Below are 20,998 nucleotides of genomic sequence, written 5' to 3' on the forward strand. Positions count from 1 at the left end.
TTGTTGTTTGTGCAACTCGCAAACTGGCTTTGCCACATTACAGTAACAATTGCATTTAAAGTATTTAATTGACTATGACGTGCTTTCAGACATCCTGAGGTCTTGAAGAAGCTAGACAAAATGCACGTCTTCCATTTTCCCGACCTTCCATCTTAATTCACCATGTGGAGCAAATTTCCTGAGCAAGATCCACCAGCCGACATTGGATCAAGGAATGGGAGACCGTCAACCGGACTGTATGTGAAGGACTAATCTCCTTTAAATCATCAAATGAGAAAACTGCCAGTTGCCTCTGATGATTGGCAGTTGTTAAAAAAACAAATTTCTAAAAATTTGTTCTCCATTGCTGGCTGGAGAACTTTGACAGATAAAAATAAGTTGCAGGCAGAGCAATCTGTAGTTGGCAGTGAATATCAAATATAAGGTAATTGCTGACAGAATTAGGGAGGAGATGCATTTATTTTAGCACTGCAATTAACAGCATCTGGAATGCTGTGCTTGATAGTGTGGTTGAAGTAGGTTCGTATTAATATTCAAAAGAGAATTGGAAAATATACTGAGAAACAAAGTAATGAGATGAAATGAAACAATCTCTGTTCCTAGTGCAAAGCGAGTTACCGTGATCCATGTGCACATATGCAGTTGCACCTATGACATAAGGCCAAAATAATGTTAAATTTTGAACTAGTTGTAAGATCTGGAAAGAACAGTAATGATTATAATCAATCTGTAAATTTTTGAGCAGCAGAGTCTAGTTTCAATGAAAAGACTTAATTGTCAGTCAACATTGCACTGCACCTGTACAGAGACCAGACCATTTAACAGTCAGTAGAAGTGCCAATCTGCAAAGACATTTACAGTCTATCACTGGGTTTTCCAGAATGTTGCTAATTTAGAATTTAGTGTACAAAATTGTTGTGATCTGTCTATTTGTTTCTGGTTGGAATGTATTTTACTGCAATCACACTGCTGTTTCTGTCTCATTCACTCAAGCACAGCGCTCTCTCTCTCTCTCTCTCTCTCTCTCTCTGCACTTATGGACTGCAATGTTCCATCTAGTGGTGTCATTATACCCATATATAGTCTGTGGAAAGATGGCTTAGTGCCTTCAAAGAACTCTCATAGTCAAAATGGGATGAGTATTCAATCTTATGTTGCAAAATTTGGTAATGCCTAGGACTGCTTCAATGTCACAGTGCATTGCCGATTACAGTTTCACTTGCAACTTAGATTTTGCTGCCACAGACTTCTCCATGAAACAAAACTGGTTTCAGTGATTGGTGATAATGGAAACTGCAGATGCTGGAGAATCCAAGATAACAAAGTGTGGAGCTGGATGAACACAGCAGGCCAAGCAGCATCTCAGGAGCACAAAAGCTGACGTTTCGGGCCTAGACCCTTCATCAGAGAGCTGTCTGATGAAGGGTCTAGGCCCGAAACGTCAGCTTTTGTGCTCCTGAGATGCTGCTTGGCCTGCTGTGTTCATCCAGCTCCAAACTTTGTTATCTTGGTTTCAGTGATTCATCATTTTCTCGACTGGAATGGGAATCGCTGCCAAAGTCAGCACTGGCTATTAAAGTAAGAAGCATATTGTAGCTCATATGCTGTGGTGGAGAACCAACGTGAGCCAATGTGTAAATTTGAATTGTTACGTGCAATCGGGAGCTTTGGTTAAGTATGCAAGGAATAATCTGGAATCTACGTGAAGGTGTCACATTCATGATGTTCTACTCCTAAATTGTGGAATTCGTGAGACAGAGTGGTGTATTATAAAATACATTGGATTTGGTAAGGAAGACTGCTATACCACAGAATGCACAATAAACGCAGACAAGAGTGTTACAAAATTTACTATACTCTCAGGCCAGCACTAAAAGTGCTGTATTGTAGAATATACAGTAATCCTTAACATAAGATGCTGTCCATCAGGACTTTAAGTATTACTGACTGCACTGTGACCCCTGACCACATATTCGAGGATGTGACTCAGTTTACTGTACGGTATAATCATCTTGTATGTTGAGCAAACTCCACTGGTATTGTTCCTTGATTTTTGGCATCTATATTTTGTGAAGATTGTGGCTGAGCTTTGATATTTTCTGACCTTTTGTCTGCAGATAACGATACCACTATAACACAATCGCTGCTTACACACCATGGTGTCCCCGTGGTCACTCTGTCCAATGGCAAGTCGTACTGCTTCAACACTTCCCTATGCACGTGGTAAGGAGTAATGATTTGATTGGTTTAAAAGTGAATCTTGATGTTCTGGTGATCAAACTTTGCATTTTCTTTTAATTTGACAGACAAATATTGCTTCTGGTTCAAGCGGGGAGGATTCTGCATGGGTGGGAGATGTGGGTATTATAAGAGACATTTCGATAGACAGTCAATAAATGTACAGCAGAGTCCAGTCATTATTAGTAATCTGGATCTCATCATTCGTCTTCTACACAGAAACAGTGCACTGTGCATGCTGAGCACTCACTATAACGTACAAATATATGGATTTGGGGCAGGAGTGGGTCACAGAATCATAGATTTATACAACATGGAAATGGCCCGTTTGGTTCAATATATCCATGCTGACCAGATATCCTCAACCTAACCCTTCCTATTCATGTACCCATCTAGATGTCTTTGAAATGATGTAATTGTACCAGCCTCTGCCACTTCCTCTGGCACCTTCATGTTCCGTACATGCACTGTCTTCTGCGTGAAAAAGTTGCCCCTCAAGTCCCTTTTAAATCTTGTCCCTCTCACTTTAAACCTGTGCCCTCAAATTCCAGACTTCCTTACCCTGGGAAAAAGACCTTGGCTATTCACCCTAATCTATACCCCTCATCGTTTTATAAACGTTTATAATGTGACCCCTCAGCCTCTGACACTGCCAGAAAAAAAGTTCAGCCTATTTAGCCTCTCTCTATAGCTCAAACTCTCCAATCCCAGCAATGTCTTGGTAAATCTTTTCTGAACTCTTTCAAGTTTAAAAACAATATAACTATAACAGGGAGACCCTCGAAGATCATGGCTGATCTGTTTGTATTTTGAATTTCATATTCCCATTTACCCCTGGTAGATTCTTGGGAAGCCAGGGAATCTAAGACAATCTACTCCTTCCTTAATAATAATAATCCTCAATCTGTTTCTGAGGCAGAATTCCAAACTTGCACAACCTTCTGAAAAAGAACATCTCTCCTTATCTCTGCTTAAAAGAGTAATCCCTAATTATGATGTTCTATGGTGAATGTATTAATACTTCAGTGAATAGGGACAAGTTATAGTGTGGCAACCTAGTTATGGTGTTGGAATCGCTACACTTTCTGACGTCCATCTGAGAGTCTGCAGTATAGAAAGAGGTTCTTTAGCTTGAGATGCCTGCATTCATTCTTTGAAGGATCTACCCAATTAGGCCTGCATATCTCAGCAAATATTTTTCCTTTCCAAGTAATTATCCAATTCCCTGTTGATCACTGATTTGGATTCAGGTCTTAATGCAGATCAGTGCAACACGGCTGTTCTCAGAGCCATTGGCGCTTTGAAAGTTGATTGGTGATTGTACCCATGACCATTTTGTTAGTAGGAAGATGCCCTCCTTGGTAACAAACCGCTTACAGCCCAATCGTTTTGAGTCAGAGCTTTGTGATACAGTTTTTAACCAGCCCATGTGTAACTGCTATGAGAAGGCAGCCCAATTACCCATGTAGTATCAGAATGGTCAGAACATGTCGTTTTTGTTTAAGAGGGCTGTTAAGTACTTCCAGCATCGTTTTGTTCTTTTGTTTTATTTGCTTTTTGGGGGATTTTTAAAAGCATTTTTTAAATGCAATTAATAATTTTAAATTGAATTTTGTAATGAAAGAATCTAAGCAGATCTCAAAATAGCTGACTGAAACCACTGATAATGGGAACTGCAGATGCTGGAGAATCCAAGATAATAAAATGTGAGGCTGGATGAACACAGCAGGCCAAGCAGCATCTCAGGAGCACAAAAGCTGACGTTTCAGGTCTAGGCCCGAAACGTCAGCGTTTGACTGAAACCACTGATCTGATTTGAATAACTGGGGAAGTGTAACTAAACTGTACTTGCAAATAGACCAAACACAGCAGTCAAACAACATAAATAGCACATGGGAGTATTTATTTGAATCAGATTTAAATGCCTTGAGTGTCTGGGATTTTCCCTTACTAAAAACAATCTATTTTGCGGCCAGCAAACTGGTTCTGTTTGTAGAGATAACAGACTGGCCTTTCTGTGTAACACATTGGATCCTCACAGGGGAATGACTAGTGTATCTGTTGAAACGTACAGACACAAATATACACCATAGCTGCTTCCAAAGCGTCCTTTATTAAACAGTATCGAAGTAGTGTATACAAATGAGTTAAAGTTTTTCTGTATGGTACATGCTTGATGTTTAGTATTGTTTTTATTCCCGGTAGCTGAAAATGGTTAATATTGAAAAGTGTAGCATTGGATTGGTTTCTTACTGTGACCTGTGTCATCAGTGGGAAACTTGAGTGTAATTTTCCCAGGTTTTGTTACAGCTTGTTAAAATACAGAATAGAATGAATGTATTAAATCAGATAACAGTAAATACCGCCTGGTAGCTGCTTTAAAATGTTTGCCACTTTGAATTTGCAAATCCTTCCAGTGCATGTGTGCTTTCCTCCCCAAGAGAATTGTTAATGTTGCTAGATCAGATCATGGCCAAACGTGAAAAGGGTGAACAGAAAGACCAGTTAAATCAGAGTGTAGTGCTTTGGCTACAATAATAATCATGAAACTCTAGTTAACATTTTGGGTCCGGTGACCCTTCCTCAGAACTCTAGGCATTTTGTGCTAAATTGGCATGAGGTGCAGAGTATCATTGAGTGTTTGGCCACATTCGATAAGTGTAAATGCAACTCAGCTCAACTCAGCTACAGTCAGGAATAAGAGTCAGCAAGAAGACAGAGTAAGTGTTCATTATTCCTTCTGGGGGAAAAAGGTATCACTATGGTGTACAGATGGAAGAGTAGATCCCTTATCTATTTGTGTGACTCAAGCTAATGGCCTTTTTTCTAGGTTACGTTTCACAACCTTTGTGAATCTGTAATGATCTGACACCAAAGCAGGCATGATACAGATAGTCCAACTTGTGTTATTCACCTTCAGGCCTCTTGTTTCATTTGCATTGTTTTATTTTTCAGGAATTTGATCTCGGATAAACAGGACTCACTGGTTCAGTGTGCCGATTATCGCAGTTGTTTAACTTCTCAGGAGGCCATGTTGTGCTCAGGTCCATTGGCTACGGTGCAAGGCTGTGGGATCAAGTAAGTGCCAACATTGCTGATCTGTCCATCATTGCATTAAAGAGACAACTGGCATAATGTTATTGGAACTCAGTTGTTAATTTTTCCGAAGTTGCTGATTAGAAACATTGGTCCAAAATATTTTCTGGAGAAGTGGTCATATTGATTCCCTATTAACTTCTGCATGAATTCCAGTTTGATCCAAATGGCTGTGCACTTGTGTAAACAATTTCTAAAGCAGCAAAGTTACTATCAACTTCCTGAAGTGACCTTCCACCTCAGTATGTTTGCAAAGTGATACAGAGGAATAGCCATTGGTGGTGCTGTGACTTTGTGTTCTTTCACTGTAAGTCAAATGATGTATCAAGGCCTGTTCTTGCTGATTATTGTGGGAATACCAGTGGATGTTCTTCCTTGAACAGAACATAGCTACCCCTCTTCCCCAAGGATGGAAGGCAGACCTTGAAGGATGGGAAGAAGATTCTGGAGGTTTGCCTTTGAGAAATGTGCACCTTCACTTTCCAACAAGCGGCCTGAGCGGATTTCTTGACTTGCAAACGCCCCCCTTGATCTCCTTCCATCAGCTTTAAATTTGAGGCAGGTGGGACCACAGCCATTATATGCCCATTTACTGGCTTCACCTGTACCCTATAGAAGTACAAAACAGCCAGGGCAGGCTGGGGGTCAATGGGAGGCCCACCTAGGAAATTATACAGATTATCCCACCAGTAAACATCTCCTGTGGAAAATAAAATTCTGGACCCTGTGAGTTTTTTTATGTGAAAGGATAACAGCAACAATGTCTACAGCCCACTTTGTGCCCAGGATGTGATTTCATTGCTGTTGAGCTGTAAAGTCAATCTGTGTATTTTCTAGTGCTGGACGCCAGGCTGCCAGACTCTCCTCGATGCCTCATGTTTTACAGCGAGGGACAACACTGGCTTATCTGGAAAATCAGCTTGCAGCTGCAATGACGCTAAAATCTAGCCAGGAATACCGTCACTGGCTTCTCATCTACACCCGCTATTTAGTAAATGAAGGTAGCCTTGCTTCTCAAGACCTTTGCTTGAGATTGATTGATTTTTACTCAAGTACTGTGCTAACAATTGTGTCTTATTGCAGGATTTGAGCCTCGCTTAAGGGAGTTGTGTAAAGATTTGTTGGGCCCTGTTCATAGCTCTTCCAGTAGTCAGTGGGAGTCAACTGTCCTGGTAAGCACTAAATCATTTAACACATCAGGCAGAGATCTTTGTTGTGTGATAGCAGTATTAAAGCACTGGTGTATAGTGCAGTTATCTACATACATAGTCAGAACGTGGCCAGTACTTTTCAAGCAATACGGTTCTGTTTAGATCTGTGTAATTTCAGAAATGCTGCAGTTTGTTATTTTCAGTTTTATTTTGTTTTGCTCAGTAAGCAATTGAACTATTCAGAACAGTATACTTTGGAACAAGACCAGGAAACTCCCATGTGAAGGCAACTGATCTCAGCCAGCTTGTGTTATGGGTTGACAAGTCAGCTCTACCACCTTTTGGCCAGAAATGAAGGAAATCGGAGAGTCCCTGCATCTGATGGTTACTCTTTGAGAAAAGATTGTTGGCGCTGAGAACAAAGCTGTGGCATTCACATGCTCAAAACCCCCTGTGAAGGCTCAAACTTGAATTACCACTTAGGAGTTAGAGGTGTTAGTTTAACCATGTTCTGGCTAGATATCTTCAGCTGACAATATGTTTTGTGTGGAGGCAGAAAAGAGGGAATGTAACAGTCCAACTTTAACCAGGGGCATGACTGGGGCATGTTCTGCCCCAGTCTCTCTGATGAAGGGTCTAGGCCCGAAACGTCAGCTTTTGTGCTCCTGAGATGCTGCTTGGCCTGCTGTGTTCATCCAGCCTCACATTTTATTATATTAGCATGACTGGGGCATGTCACTTGCTTTTCTTCCCACATTCAACTTCATCTTCCTTCGAGGGAATATAAGGAAACATTTTTGCATGAAAAATTAGGTGTTAAATAATTTGTTCTATTTATTTTAATTTCAGCAAAATTTGCCGACTCCACACTGTGTAGCCATTGTATAAGAGGGAAGAGGCAGGTCTAGGACTGAAACACTTAACATTACGAGTTGGGAATTGCAAGCTGCAGTTTGCCCTGTGACTGTGTCTGGCAACACCTGCCTTCTTAAGGAGGGTCCTGACCCGAAACGTCAAGCTTTCCTGTTCCCCTGATGCTGCTTGGCCTGCTGTGTTCATCCAGCTTCACACTGTGTTATCTCAGATTCTCCAGCATCGTCAGTTCCTACTACCTCAGTAAAAGTAAAGAGGTCCTTTTCTAAATGACAGGCACAGGGTTCAGTGTTTGGCTCCCAGCTATTCACAATATATGTATTATTGACCAAGGTTTTGGAGTAGAATTGTAACTTGAGTTGTGGCTGTTGAGGTTGGTTGGCTCGCTGAGCTGGTTTGATGTTATTGATTTAGATGAGGAAACTGTCATACTTCCAAGTTTGCAGGAGACACAAAACGAGGTGGGAGTGTATGCTGTGAGGATTGCAAAGACACTTCAGTGTGCTTTGGACAAATTAAGTCAATGGAAAAGTACATGACAGATGCAGTATATTGTGGATAAATGAGAGATTATCCACTTTGGTAGCAAAACCTAGACAGGTACCAAAAACTAGGCAGGCCAACCGAATGGTGATTGATTGGGAAAGGGAGTGGTGCAATGAGATCTGGTAATTTTTGTACACCAGTCATTGAAAGTGACCATGCTGGTGAAGAGGGCCAAAGGTATGATGGCCTTTTATACCAAGAGGATTTGTACAGGAGCAGGAATATTTTGCTGATACTGTCAAGGGCTTAGGTAAGACCATGTGGAGTAACATGTGCAGTTTTGTCTCGTTATCTGAGGAAAGATGCTCTGACTATGTAGAAAGTGCAGCAATGGTTTACTGGCCTGATTCATCGGGTTGTGAGACTGACTATGAGGAGGGATTGGATTGGTTGGGACTCTATCCAATTGAGTTTAGAATAACGAGGAGGGAGTCTCATAGAAACCTACGAGATTCTAACAGGATTAGTCAGGGTGCAAGAAAGATGTTCACGATGCCCAAAACCAAGGGTAACAGTCTAAGGATAAGAGGTAGGCCTTTTAAGATAAGGAGAAATTTCATCAACAAGAAGTCAACTAGCAGAAGCCAATTGAGGCCAAAACATTGAATGTTTTCAAGAAGGAATTCAATATAGTTCTTAGGGCTAAAGGATGAAAGGTTATGGGGAGAAAGTGGGAACAGGGTATTGGATGATCAGGCATGATCATATTGAGTGGCATGGATGGCTTGAAGGGTCAAATGCCCTGTTCCTGCTCCTACATTCGATGTTTCTGTGTTTTTCTAGCAGTTTTTGTTTTATACATGTGGGTAAGAGATTGTGTGCTACAGTCTGTACTTGTAACTGTGTGAGATTGATTTCTGTGGTATGCAAACTCATATCCTTTAGTGCTAGACTTCCCAATCAGTGATGTAAGAATTAGAGCTGTTGCAGTTTCTGAGCATTTATCTGAAAGGTCTTTTCGTTCCAAATGCAGGGACTGCGGAAAAGAGAGCTGCTAAAGGAAATGCTTCCTGTGATTGGACAGAATCTCCGATTCCAGAGACTCTTCACGGAGTACCAGGACCAGCTGGACCTTCTGAAAGACAAGTAGCATTACCCCGTAGTTTTTTTTCTTTGAGGATCAGACTGTGCTAGTTCTCGGGGAGATTTGCTGTGGTCAGCTGGTGACCCCGTTTGGGAGAGATGGACTTGTGAGGATTTGGGGTTCGACCTGGGAGAGCCGCCTACGTTTAGTTCCACCAAGCTGGCCTACCTCAGGTCGCGACGTTATCGCGGAAACGGCGTTGCTGGTCTGAATGCATCACTTCGCAACTAGAGACCGTGCAGTGCACGTGTACACAGTTGATCTGCGGCGGTACTGCAGGACATGGGTGACCGGGCGGCCAGTGCTCCAACCCAGTGTTTGGTTGGAGGTGACCAAGATTGATGACTCTACCCAACTTGTACACTGGCCTCCTTACTTACCAGATAGAGTGACTTCGCACCCTGTGCCCACAATAAGCTACCAAGTCAAATGCTGTATGACACTCAGCAATTTACTGGTTGTTCCTTTCCATAGAGAGGAAAGGGCAACGTAGATGTGAAAGCCATCAGGCTTCAAGTCTCCTCAGTTAGAGGATGAGCTGCTGAGTTCAGACTTTTCACCGTGTAGTTTTCAGTTTGCCTGATGTACTAAGTTACACATTTGTTTACTGTCAGTCGTTGTTAAAAGTGTGAATGCGAGAAAAAGAAATTCTAATGAGTGACCATGAATATGGCAAAGTTGTACAGAAACCTAATCCGCCCTTTGGTACCTTTTAACTTTATACAGGCAATTTTTTTGTTCTTTTTTATAAAATAAAGATAGAATATTGTATCTCTGTTTTCCCCTGTTGGAATTACAACATTCCATACGAGGCAACCCATGTAGAAGTATGTCTACTTATGTGTTAACCAAGCCCTGGTGTAGGCAAAGAATACAGATTGTTCTTGCTGAACTGAACAGTGATTAATATGATGATAAATGCTGCAACACTGAAGTCACAGTGAAACTATCTGAATTTTGTATGAAAGTCAAGTTGATCAAGGCTGTGTCTACAGTTGAGCAGCCTGCAGCCCCATCTTGAAACCACGAGAGCCTCAAGGTTTCACGTTTGACTTTTCAATACCCTGAACGTCTAATTGAACGTCAGCAGCTGTGATCTGAGTATTGCAATGGAGCAACAGCACCCTCTTTCCTGACTCTTAAAAGCATAACTCCGAAGTTTCAACCCTGAACTACAGACCATTTACTGCAACACAAACACCTCTGTCCTTCCTCTTGTTGACGACCATCCTTCTGCTATCCTGAATTCTCAACACCTTGTGGTATGACAACTTCCTGGAATGTTTGATCCAGGAAACACATCCTTCCCAAAGCTCCAGCTGCCCCTCAAGCTCAGAGTTTAGTAGTAATAGACATTCTCTACACACACGAGCCCCCAAGGCACATGAAATATCTTGATTTCCAATGTGATGCACTAACTACCAGCAGTAGGTCTTATCTACTCATTACAGCCTTAAAAGAAACTTGATTTTTCTTACAATCTAGTTGTACCTTTTTTAAGCTTAATTTTAATTAATGTTTCTTGATGTGTTGTGTGCTACTGCTTACGTTATTAATTTACTTGCCATGATTTCTGATTTTAGTTTTTTGGCTCCTAGTTTGAGATAATGAGAAATATTTACCAAATAATCACTTGTTTCCCTGTCATGTTACACCTTGAGTTTTGTTTTAATCCAACTGCCTGATACAATTTGCTTCGAATTGATTTACACATTGTCAAACTCCTTCACCACTGCCCCCTGTGTAACAATCAGCTCTTGCTCCTACCTCTGCCTTGTTTTGCTTTTTCTTGCCCTGCTCTCACTCAGCTCTCCCTGTTCGCTGCTGGTCTTGTGCTTGTTCTGACACCGTTGTTAACTTCCCACTGAGCTCACACTGCTGGAGTAAATTGAAAAACAACCCAGAATGGACTTGAGCGTTATTTGCTTTCTGTTTGCAGAGTTACCTGCGCTGTGTACAATCTTGTACGGGAATATTTTTAAGCTGGGCAGCATCACAGTATATGAGGCTGAATTATCTGGATAGCTCTCTGTTGGTACTGCTGGGGTCTAATCAGGGAGACTATGAAAGAGCAATACTGGAGACAATGGGGTATTGCTCGTGACCATACTTGGGTGGGTGGATTGGTGGGTTTGCATATTTAGTTCACCGTCATTTCTCCCACGATGGGTAAAGCACTAGCAAAGAAACGGACATGAGCAACAGTAGACCCAGGCTGTCTCCTGGGGGTTGCCCTATAAATAAGGCCCATTAAGGACATAGGATGGACTGGTAAACCCTTTTATGAGAGGCCTAATCCTCCTGAGATTTTTGAATTAAAGTTAGGAGAGTTAGCAGTTGATAACTTGATCTCTCTAATGTCTATTATTGCAATGTGAAATTAACTGGATAACATTTTTTTGTTGAATAAGCTCCTAATATTCCTTGGTGGTGCCAGCAAGGTTCGGCCTCCTGGGCCCATCTGCTCCAGGCCTGCTTCCTGCTTTTTCTCCTTACCGTTTTTGTTCTCTTGCTTTATTTATCCTCCTTCTTCATCTTCTGGTCAGGGGAGGGGCGGTAGGTGACATCACGGGGGGAGTAGCCAGAGTGGGCGGTGGCCTGGAATGGCAGGATGTCATTGGTTAGCTGGCTTGGGACTCATGGAGGCAGCGAAGATGAACCTTCTTTCAGCTTTACCTTTTTATTCTTTTCATTGACGTATTCGAATGTTGTGGGATTGTGATGACAGTTGAAGCTTTTTACTGTATTTTACCATGTTATTCGTTGTAGAGTACAAGTGGTGATGAATCAAATCATTAAATTGTGACGTAAATAATATTGATCCTGACAGAAATGCCATGGATTTTTGAAAGGGTCTTCCTTTCCAACATTGTGTGAAATAGCACTAGCAATCTGTATCTGTGGTTATAGAAGGGTTAATTGGAGCAGGCTTGGGGGCCTGAAAAGCCTCCTGTTTCTGTGGCACTAAGTTGCTCGAGCTCCATGTAAATTGCATTCAAATTCATGTTTCCAAAGTGACATGCCCGGTTGTATTTTTCTTAATTCGTTCTGGGATGTGAGCTTCACAAGATCAGCATTTATTGCACATCCCTAATTAGTAAGCCACCGTCTTGAACTGCTGCAGTTACACTTCAAGAGAATGTTCCAGGATTTTGAAGCAGCAACAGTGAAGGAACAGCGATGTAGTTCCAAATCAGATTGGTATGTGACTTGGTAGAAAATTTGAAGGTGGTGATTGTCTCATGTCGACTGCCGTTGTCCTTCGAAGGCATGAATTCAGAAGATATTGTCAAAGGAGCCTTGGTTAGGTACTGCAGTCCTTCTTGTAGATGGTACACATTGCAGCTATGATGTGCCACTATTGGAGGCCATCAGTGTTTAAAGTGATGGATGGGGTGTCAATCAAAGGAACTACTTTGCTTCAGATTGCCAGTGAGTTTCTTGAGTGTTGTTGGAATTACACTCATCCCTGGCAACTGGAGAATATTCCATTTGTCTCCTGCTTTGTGATTTTTAGATATTGATAGCGGTATTTGGAGGTGATTTACTTACAGAAGAACATAGAACATTACAGCGCAGGGATGATTTGCTCTTGCTCTTGCTCTTGCAGTCAGTGGGTCTTGAAGTTTATCACTCATGGTAACTCCTTGGATGGTGATAGTAGAACAATTCTGAGCCAATGTCACCGAAGGAATGGTGATATATTTCCAACTTGGGATGGTGACTGGCTTGGAGGGGAACTTGCAGTTGGTGGTGTTCTCATATGTCTGCTGTCCTTGTCCTTCTAGATGGGGAGGCAATGGCCTAGTGGTGTTATCGCTGGACTATTAATCCAGAGACCCAGATAACATTCAGGAGACCTGAGTTTGAATCCTGCCTCGGCAGATGGTGGAGTTTGAATCCGATAAATATTTGGAATTAACAGTCTAATGGTGGCCATGAATCCATTGTCAATTGTTGGAAAAATCCATTTGGTTCACCAGTGTTCCTTAGGGACGAAAACTGCCATCCTTACCTAGTTTGGCCTGCATGTGACTCCAGACCCACAGCAATGTGGTTGACTCTTAACTGCCCTCTGGGCAGCTGGAGATGGGCAACAAATGCTGCCTGGCCAGTGATGCCCTCATCCTGTGAATGAATAAAGAAAAAAGGAATCAGCAATGGTTGTCAATTGAATGTCAAAGAGAGCTGGATGAATTCTCTCTTGTTGGAGTTAGTCATTGCTTGGTGCATGTGTGACACAAATGTAATTTGACATTTATCAACATAAGCCCGAGTGCTGCCCAGATCTTGCTACTAGGGGCTTTGGTTCCTTCATATTCTGAAGTGACCAGTCTTGAAGACTGCAGTGGTCAGTGAACATCCCCACTTATGACCTTATGTTGTTTTAAAAAATCAGTTGTGGGGTGGGGGTGTCACTGGCATTTATTGTGTGTCCCTAGTTGCCCTGAGAAGGTTCTGTTGAGTTCCCTTTTGAATTGCACTCCATATGCTGTAGATAGATCCACAATGCTGTTAGGGAAGAAATTCCAAGATTTTGAGCCAATGGCGCTGAAGGAATGGTGATACATTTCCAAGTTGGGATGGTGACTGGCTTGGAGGGGAACTTGCAGTTGGTGGTATTCTCATATGTCTGCTGTCCTTGTCCTTCTAGATGGAAGTGGTTATGGGTTTGGAAGGTGCTGTCTAAAGGTCTGTGGTGAACTTCTGCAATGCAGTGCTGCTGCTGAGTGTTGGTGGTGGAAAGAATAGATGTAGCCATCAAGTGGGCTGCTTTGGTTTGGATAGCATCATGATTCTTGAGTGTTGTTGGAGCTACACTCACTCAGGCATGTGGAGGGTATTCCATCACACTCCTGCCTTGTGCTTTGTTGATGGTGGACAGGCTTTGGGGATTCAGGAGGGTAGTTACTGTCTGCAGTATTCCTAACCTCTGTCCTGCTGCTGTAGCCTCTATTTATGTGGTGAATCCAGTTGAGTTTCTGGTCAATGGTAACCCCCAGCATGTTGATAGTGTGGGATTCAGTGATGATGAGACCATTGAATGTCAAAAGCAGTGGTTAGATTTTCTCTTATTGGAGATTACAATTGCCAGAGGGAAGGTTACTGATAAAGCAAGTAGAGATGCATGGGCCTGGGATATAATAATGAGAAATCTTTGTAGGCTGAAATAACTGATCTCAAGCAACCATTTTCCTTTCTCTGAGGTAAGCTTCCAACCAGTGAAGAGTTGACCCAGGTGCCTTTGACTTCATGTTTGCTAGATATCACTATTTCTATGCTCAGTCAAATGCTTCCTTGATTTGCAAGGCAGCCAGTCTTATATCACCTCTTGAATTTAGCACCCATTGGCCATATTGCAATCAAAGCTTTGATGAGATCTAGAGAGTAGTGACCCTGGCATTCGTACTGACCATCAGTGTTACACTTGATAGCACTGTCAGTGACATTTCTCATCACTTTGCAGAGAACTTCTATGGGCTACATAAGCAAAGTTGTTGCCATAGTCCCAGAGGACCGTAGGGGGCTGCTCTCTCATTAGAGAGAGACCAGTGGTGGTGATTTAACCCAAGGGTCACCACACATCAGGGAAGGGATGAAGTTGAGAAGGTGGGACCTCAGTCAGTAAGTGAAAATAAGCTCAATTTCTCTCACTGGGGAATTGTTTATTTTACAGTTTGTTTCTGGCCATTATTTGTAGATTTCCAAAAGTGGAGCTGAAAGCTGGTGGTGGAGCACTTTGACACTCTGCCCACCAGAGGGCAGCAATAGCCAACCTATCATTGCAAGACTGCACCTATCTGGTGTGGCAGTGATGTCAATTTCAGTTCCTCGACAGTCAATTCAAGAGCAAATTTCAGCTTTTATTTTACAGTACATTAAACCTCTGACTGTGTACTAACTTATCTCTGAGAGAAGGGAAGGCTGTCATTCACAGAGATTTTCAAACACTGGAAACCAGAAGGGTCTAGGCCCGAAACGTCAGCCTTCCTGCTCCTCTGTTGCTGCTTGGCCTGCTGTGTTCACCCAGCTGTACACCTTGTTATCTCATAGTCAAGGTTAGATGCAGATGAAAGTTCCCTTGTAATTTCAATCTCCCTACCCTTTTGCTAACCAAGTTTTCCTCCTGACACCATTTCCAAAACTGCCTTCCCCCAAACCATGCTGAGATTCCACTTGCCTTGTTCATTTTTATCTCAACCTTAAGGAGTCACTTCCACACTTGAACTTCACATTAAAAAGAAACAATGTTTTACAACTGCAACCATTGAAATGGAGATGGCCTTTTTGATAAGCATCAAGTTGGAAATTACTAAGTTGAAAACACCAAATGCTGGAAATCCCAACAGGTCAAACAGCATCTATGGAGAACGAGTCGTCTAGACTTGAAATGTTAGCTTAAGTCTCTTCATGGATACTGCCTGACCAGCGGTGTTCTCCAGCATTTGCTGTTTTGGGTACAGATTCCAGCATCTGCAGTAATTTGTTTCTACATTGAAGTTACTAAGTTGTTAGGGAAACTGTCTTGTTAAAAGATTCACTCAGATCGTCTTATTATTCACCTGCAACTTGGCACCATCCTGTTTTATCAAGCCTCCAGTTTCCAGCCAGTAATATCTTCATGTGTCACCCTACATTATTCTTTCCTGTCAGATGATGTTGCAGTGAAGTTCCACAGCATGTTTTACTACATTAGAAAGGTGTTGGGTAAGGTCAAGTTTTATTGAAATGCTGGTATTTCCACAGAATGCATTGTGCCTTCTAGTCTTTGTCAAAAATATTATTATAAACACATAAAAGGTGGAGATCTCACCAGCTCTCTTGAAGTTTAGAATGATTCATTATTTGTCTGATCAGTTAAACATCCATATTAAGTCTTCAAAGAATGGGGCATCTTATTACTTATGTTATCTTCCATTTCTCTTGATTTGTTACTAGCACAAAGCAGGAAGAATTCTACAGGTTCCATTTCTTGTGTTTTGCAAATGACAGTTGTGTTTACAGGAACCTGGTGAGGAAAAAGTGCAAAGATTTTGCTGCTTTCTCTTTTTAAACAGACCAGTCAACATATCTTGGTGCATTCCCATCTTATCATATTTTATTTTGACATTTTATTTCTACGATTGTGTTTGACCATATTAAAGCATTTTAAAGGCTGATTGTATTTTTGCTTAATAAAAAAATTGGGGGGGGGAAATGTTTGTAAAAAGACACATATACGTTTAAAGGAAACCTTTTTTAAAAAGAGCTTGGCCTGTAAGTTTAATAAAATGGAAGCACCCAAACTCTTTAAAGATTTTTTTAAAAATCAGTTCTCAATTTCCATTTCAACCCAGCGTTTGAAACACCACATAATAAGTTTTGGATCGGAGACTATCAATGCAATATGTAATCAACTTTTAATCTAAAAGTTAAGAATGGCTTTGTTGAACAAAAAGTAAAAGGCAAACAGACTTCTAAGTTTTAAAGTCTTTTTCTGGAATTGGATAGACTTTGTATTGGCACCCCAATATAAATCTTTATATGAGTTTCTGTTTTACAAATGTCTAATCAATTGTAGTCTGTTTTGTTTTGCATTGTTGGTTACCAGAAAAATCAGGCTATTGACTATATCATCTCATTGCGAACCATACAGGCTACAAACACTGTTGAATTTACCACAGAAATCCTTTGAAGTAAATTGGTTTTGAAAATTTCATTCTGAGATTCATGCGTTTAGTTCTGGTGATGTCAGCAGCAAATTGCACATCACATTTAATCAAGAAATACACTTATCCTGTCATGAATGTGACATTTTCTCATTCAATTTGTGGATCATGGGGATAGTTATGATTTTTTTTTAAATTTCAGATTCAGAAAACTATTTTTGCCACTGTAACTTGCTTAACCTGTACATATTCGTCTATCTTTGTTTATGGTATCTTTCCCCTGAGGTTTCAGGAGAACATAATGAGTTTTAATTATGTTCTTCAGGGAATTATGGTCTGTGATAAAACCTTGATTGTTCAAATTGCTCACAAATACATTATGCTGAGGAACAACACAAGATTTATGTTGGGAAATTTGATATTCTGATGGATTGTACAGGCTGAAAACTTGGGGTAAAATGTGTTAAGGACTGAACTCTGTCCATCTTCAATATGTGCTCATCAATATTATCAACCTGTCTCCATTCCCTGATATGGTTCCTACATTCTAAAATTTAAAAAAGAAAAACTATCCATTCTCTGGAATTATCACTCCAACTTCAGTCATCTTTTCTGAAATCTTGGATATGTTGTTGACTGAGAGAACTGCATTCTCTCGCATCTCAGTTTTGTTAGCTAAGCTATATGCATGGGGAGGTGTGTTAAAGTCCCTTGTAAAGTCTCAGTTGGGCTCCAAACTGCATTTTGGACATGATGTGGAGGTGCCCGTGTTGGACCGGGGTGGATAAAGCCAGATCTATTTGATATCACAAGCTTTCAGAGTACTGCAAAAGCTATTGATTTAAAATCAATCTATTGGACTATAACCTGATGTCCTATTTTGGATTTAACCAGGATGCATGACTCAATAGTGTACTAAATATTTTTAAAAAGCATTTTGTGAAATGTTTGTTGAACAATTATTAACAAAAAGAAAGGAAGATAGTTATCTTAGAAAGGTGTTTTTTTTAAATAAGGGAAGAAGGATATCACCAGATGGTTCCCTAGATTATTAGAGTTCTCCTTGGTATGTACATTACCAAATCTATGAATAACATTGCACCAGTGCGGACCCTCCAGTCAATCACTCCATCAATTTCTTTGCAGTCCTCAATGATAGACCAGTCCACTCCATGGAGAGCAATTAGTTTCTGTGCCCTTTTAAGTCCAATTTCTGGCTCCATTTTCACCTTCTAAGGCCTCCATCCATGTGGTTCAACATGTGAGTCTAACAAACAAGATCACACACTACTGACTTGGACATTGATCGGCATTTATTCATTGTCATTGAGTCAAAATCCTGGAACTTCCTACATAATAAAACTGTGAGAGTACCTTTCATGCATAGCCTTTAGCAGGCAAAATGGGCAACCCATCATCACATTCTCGAAGACATTTCAGGATAAGCAATGTATGCTTGCCTTACCCCAGCACATAGACCACCTGAATGAATAAATAAAGAAATGAAGATCCGGGCTGAGAAGTTCAAGCTGACTTCCATTCTTTGTCTTATCGCACTAAGACAATGCCCTGTATGAATGAACCACAACATTTTCATCTTCAATTCTTCTCAATAAAGGATAGCATTCCCTTTGTTGTCTTAATGACTTGCTATACCTGCATACTAAATTTTTGTGACTCACGCATCAGCATATTTAATCTCTGTGCCTCTGAATTCTGTAGTTTGTCCTTTAAATAATAATCTGGGTATTTATTACTTCACATTTTCCCAGATTTCATGCTGTCTGCTGCATCTTTTCCCACTTCGTCATCTTAGTGATCAGTTTGAATCCTTATTATGTCATCTTCACAATGTACTTTCCTACCTGGCTTTGTATCATCTGCAAATTTTGCCATTTCTCTTGCAGAAAACATGCAAATTATGGAAAATTGCCACTGATGGTTCTACAAGTTCAGGAGCTACCACTTTAAAGATGCCAGGGTGAAGTCCATTAAGGTCAACAGCATGACATATTCCAATGAGGAAGAAGGATCGTAGGAGGGCGATATCCAACCACAATTAACCAGGAAAGTTAAGGATAGCATCAGATTGAACGAAAACAAAACCTACATTTTGGCAAATGTTAACGATAAGGCAGGGGAGTGGGAAAGTTTTAAAAAGAGGGAGAAAATAAACTTTGAGGCTAAACTGCAAGCCTCACAGCACAATCAATGATATTCTTGCACTGCAACAACAAAACTGGTAATTGCTGGAAAAACACTCAACAAGTCTGGCAGCACGCATGGAGAGAAAACAGAGCTGACATTTCCTGTCTAGTGACCCTTCTTTGTTAAAGGATTGAGAGTAAGCCAGGAAAAATAAACAAAAATGAAAATAATGATGGTGAACAAAAAAAAATGACAGAAATATTTTATTGGAGAAAGGAGCAGAACATCTTTAAGTTGGGCACACCTGGAAGAGAAGTGACAGTGAATTAAACACTAAAACGAAAAGCTAATGCTGGGTTACACTTCCTACGATGCTGTTTCTTTACCTTCAGGTGTGGTCACGGTGTCTCCACATCCATTTTTTTAAAAAAATCATTCAAGAGCTGTTGGCTTCATTAGGCCAGTATTTCTTTCCCTTCTCTCACTGTCCTTGAAAAATTTGTGATGAGCTACCCACTTGAATAGCTGCATACATTTGGCACAGCTCAAAGTTTAGTGAAGGAGTTCCAGGATTTTGACCCGGCCGCGCGAAGGAACGGCAATACTCTGTTCAGTTGGCTGGATGGCTGGTTTGCAGTGCAACAAGATACCAATAGTTTGGGTTCAATTCCCCTACAGCTGAAGGACTATCCATCTCAACCTTGCCCCTGGCTAAGGCTTGGTCTCAGCCAAACCCCACCACCAGTCTCTCTAATGTGAGAGCAGGAGCGAAATTCCGCAAGTACTCTTGGTAGATTTAAGGAATTTTAATCAGTCTGTTCAGACATATTGCCACACACCTTCTTGTTATGTAGAATTTGAACACGGACTGCCTAGTCCAGAGGTAGGGACACAACCGCACCACAAGACCCCGTTTTCGAAAGAGCATTTTTTATTTGTTTGTCGGCTGTGAACATGGCTGACTGGCCATTTTATTGCTTGTCCCTAGTTACCCTGATTTCATTGCCATTTGAATGCATGCGATTGACTTTCCCAATCTTTGAAACCTATTTTCAATGTTTAGCAATTTATTGACTGAACGATGAATTTATAGGCGTGCACTCTTCCTATTATCTACTCAGAACAGTCGTCCTGTGCACTGTCCCAAACAGATTCTCGGTGGTGGAGTCAATCTGCAACCCCAAATCAGAGTTTGCCTAATCCTCCGATTGTAGCTGTCTGATAGTTAAATATCCAGTTTTCGTCAGTGATTCACTTCTGGAGTTTCGAGTTGAGTGTCTGCTCACAGTTTGGGGGCTATGGTGCAGAATATACTGACGGGCAATCTCAGATTTTGGCTGGTACTAGGAGACAGCTGTGTGTCCCAGGTCGACCCCAGTCGATGTCAACACACACAGCAAAAACAAAGTTGCTGGAGAAGCTCGGTGGATCTGATAGCATCCGTGAAGAAAGCAAGGGTTGATGTTTCGGGTCTGGCGACCCTCCCTTAGAACACAGTCGATGTCAAGTTTATTTCAATACTTTTTCCCAGGGCTAGGGGTTTGTTCAGGAGAATAGTCACTTTTGAGCCTGTACACGAAGGAAGATGTTGAAAGCTTCAGACACACAAAACAAAACGTCACTCACAGCAAATCATCTAGGTACAAAACATTGCAGAAAGATTTACCTGACATTAAAAATATCAGCACGCTGCCAACGTGAAATCACTCAGACATTGTGAAGGTTGAGACGAGAACCAAAAGATTAATTCAGGCTGCTGCATAAAACGGACAATTATCCAATCCCTCCTGTCATTTTTTTTATTCACCGTAATAAGCAGTACGGTGTGTCTGTACCTTACAAACCCTTCCTACGATGACAGAACTCAATTGGACAATCTGAACTAATACGAAATCTGCTCTAACAAGAAAGTTACCTATCTTCCAGAAGTAACAGTGTTAGAGCATCAACAGTTCTGAACTTCCAGAAATTACCAACACAGATTAGCCAACATGATAACAACCATTTTTGCAGGTCGGCTTCAGTAATATGAATTGTTAGGTTCCTGATACACGTATAAATTCGTAATCTAACGGGTGCAAATTCCACTTTTAAGAGATCAAATCTCATTTTTTGGTCAACAGAATGCAAATGAGAAAAAAAACACTACTTTAAAAAGGACATAAAATACAAGGAATGTTTGCAGCTTTGGATAAATAAGTGATGTTGACTGC

The 20,998-nt window shown here is 41.1% G+C and overlaps 1 protein-coding gene across 2 annotated transcripts in view; it reads left to right on the top strand.

Moving 5' to 3' along the window:
• The window catches only part of LOC125464036 (protein HIRA), a 93,344-nt gene extending 83,585 nt beyond the window's left edge, over positions 1-9,759 (top strand). For both annotated transcript variants that reach the window (XM_048556014.1, XM_059655138.1), the window contains 5 exons: positions 2,118-2,223; positions 5,194-5,316; positions 6,172-6,335; positions 6,418-6,506; positions 8,878-9,759. In XM_048556014.1, coding sequence (XP_048411971.1) covers positions 2,118-2,223; positions 5,194-5,316; positions 6,172-6,335; positions 6,418-6,506; positions 8,878-8,994 — 599 coding nt within the window. In that variant the 3' untranslated portion in view covers positions 8,995-9,759. The remainder of the gene's footprint in view (positions 1-2,117; positions 2,224-5,193; positions 5,317-6,171; positions 6,336-6,417; positions 6,507-8,877) is intronic.
• The last annotated feature ends 11,239 nt before the right edge of the window (positions 9,760-20,998 follow it).

This window comes from Stegostoma tigrinum, chromosome 26 (genome assembly GCF_030684315.1).
Source record: "Stegostoma tigrinum isolate sSteTig4 chromosome 26, sSteTig4.hap1, whole genome shotgun sequence".
Taxonomy (NCBI): domain Eukaryota; kingdom Metazoa; phylum Chordata; class Chondrichthyes; order Orectolobiformes; family Stegostomatidae; genus Stegostoma; species Stegostoma tigrinum.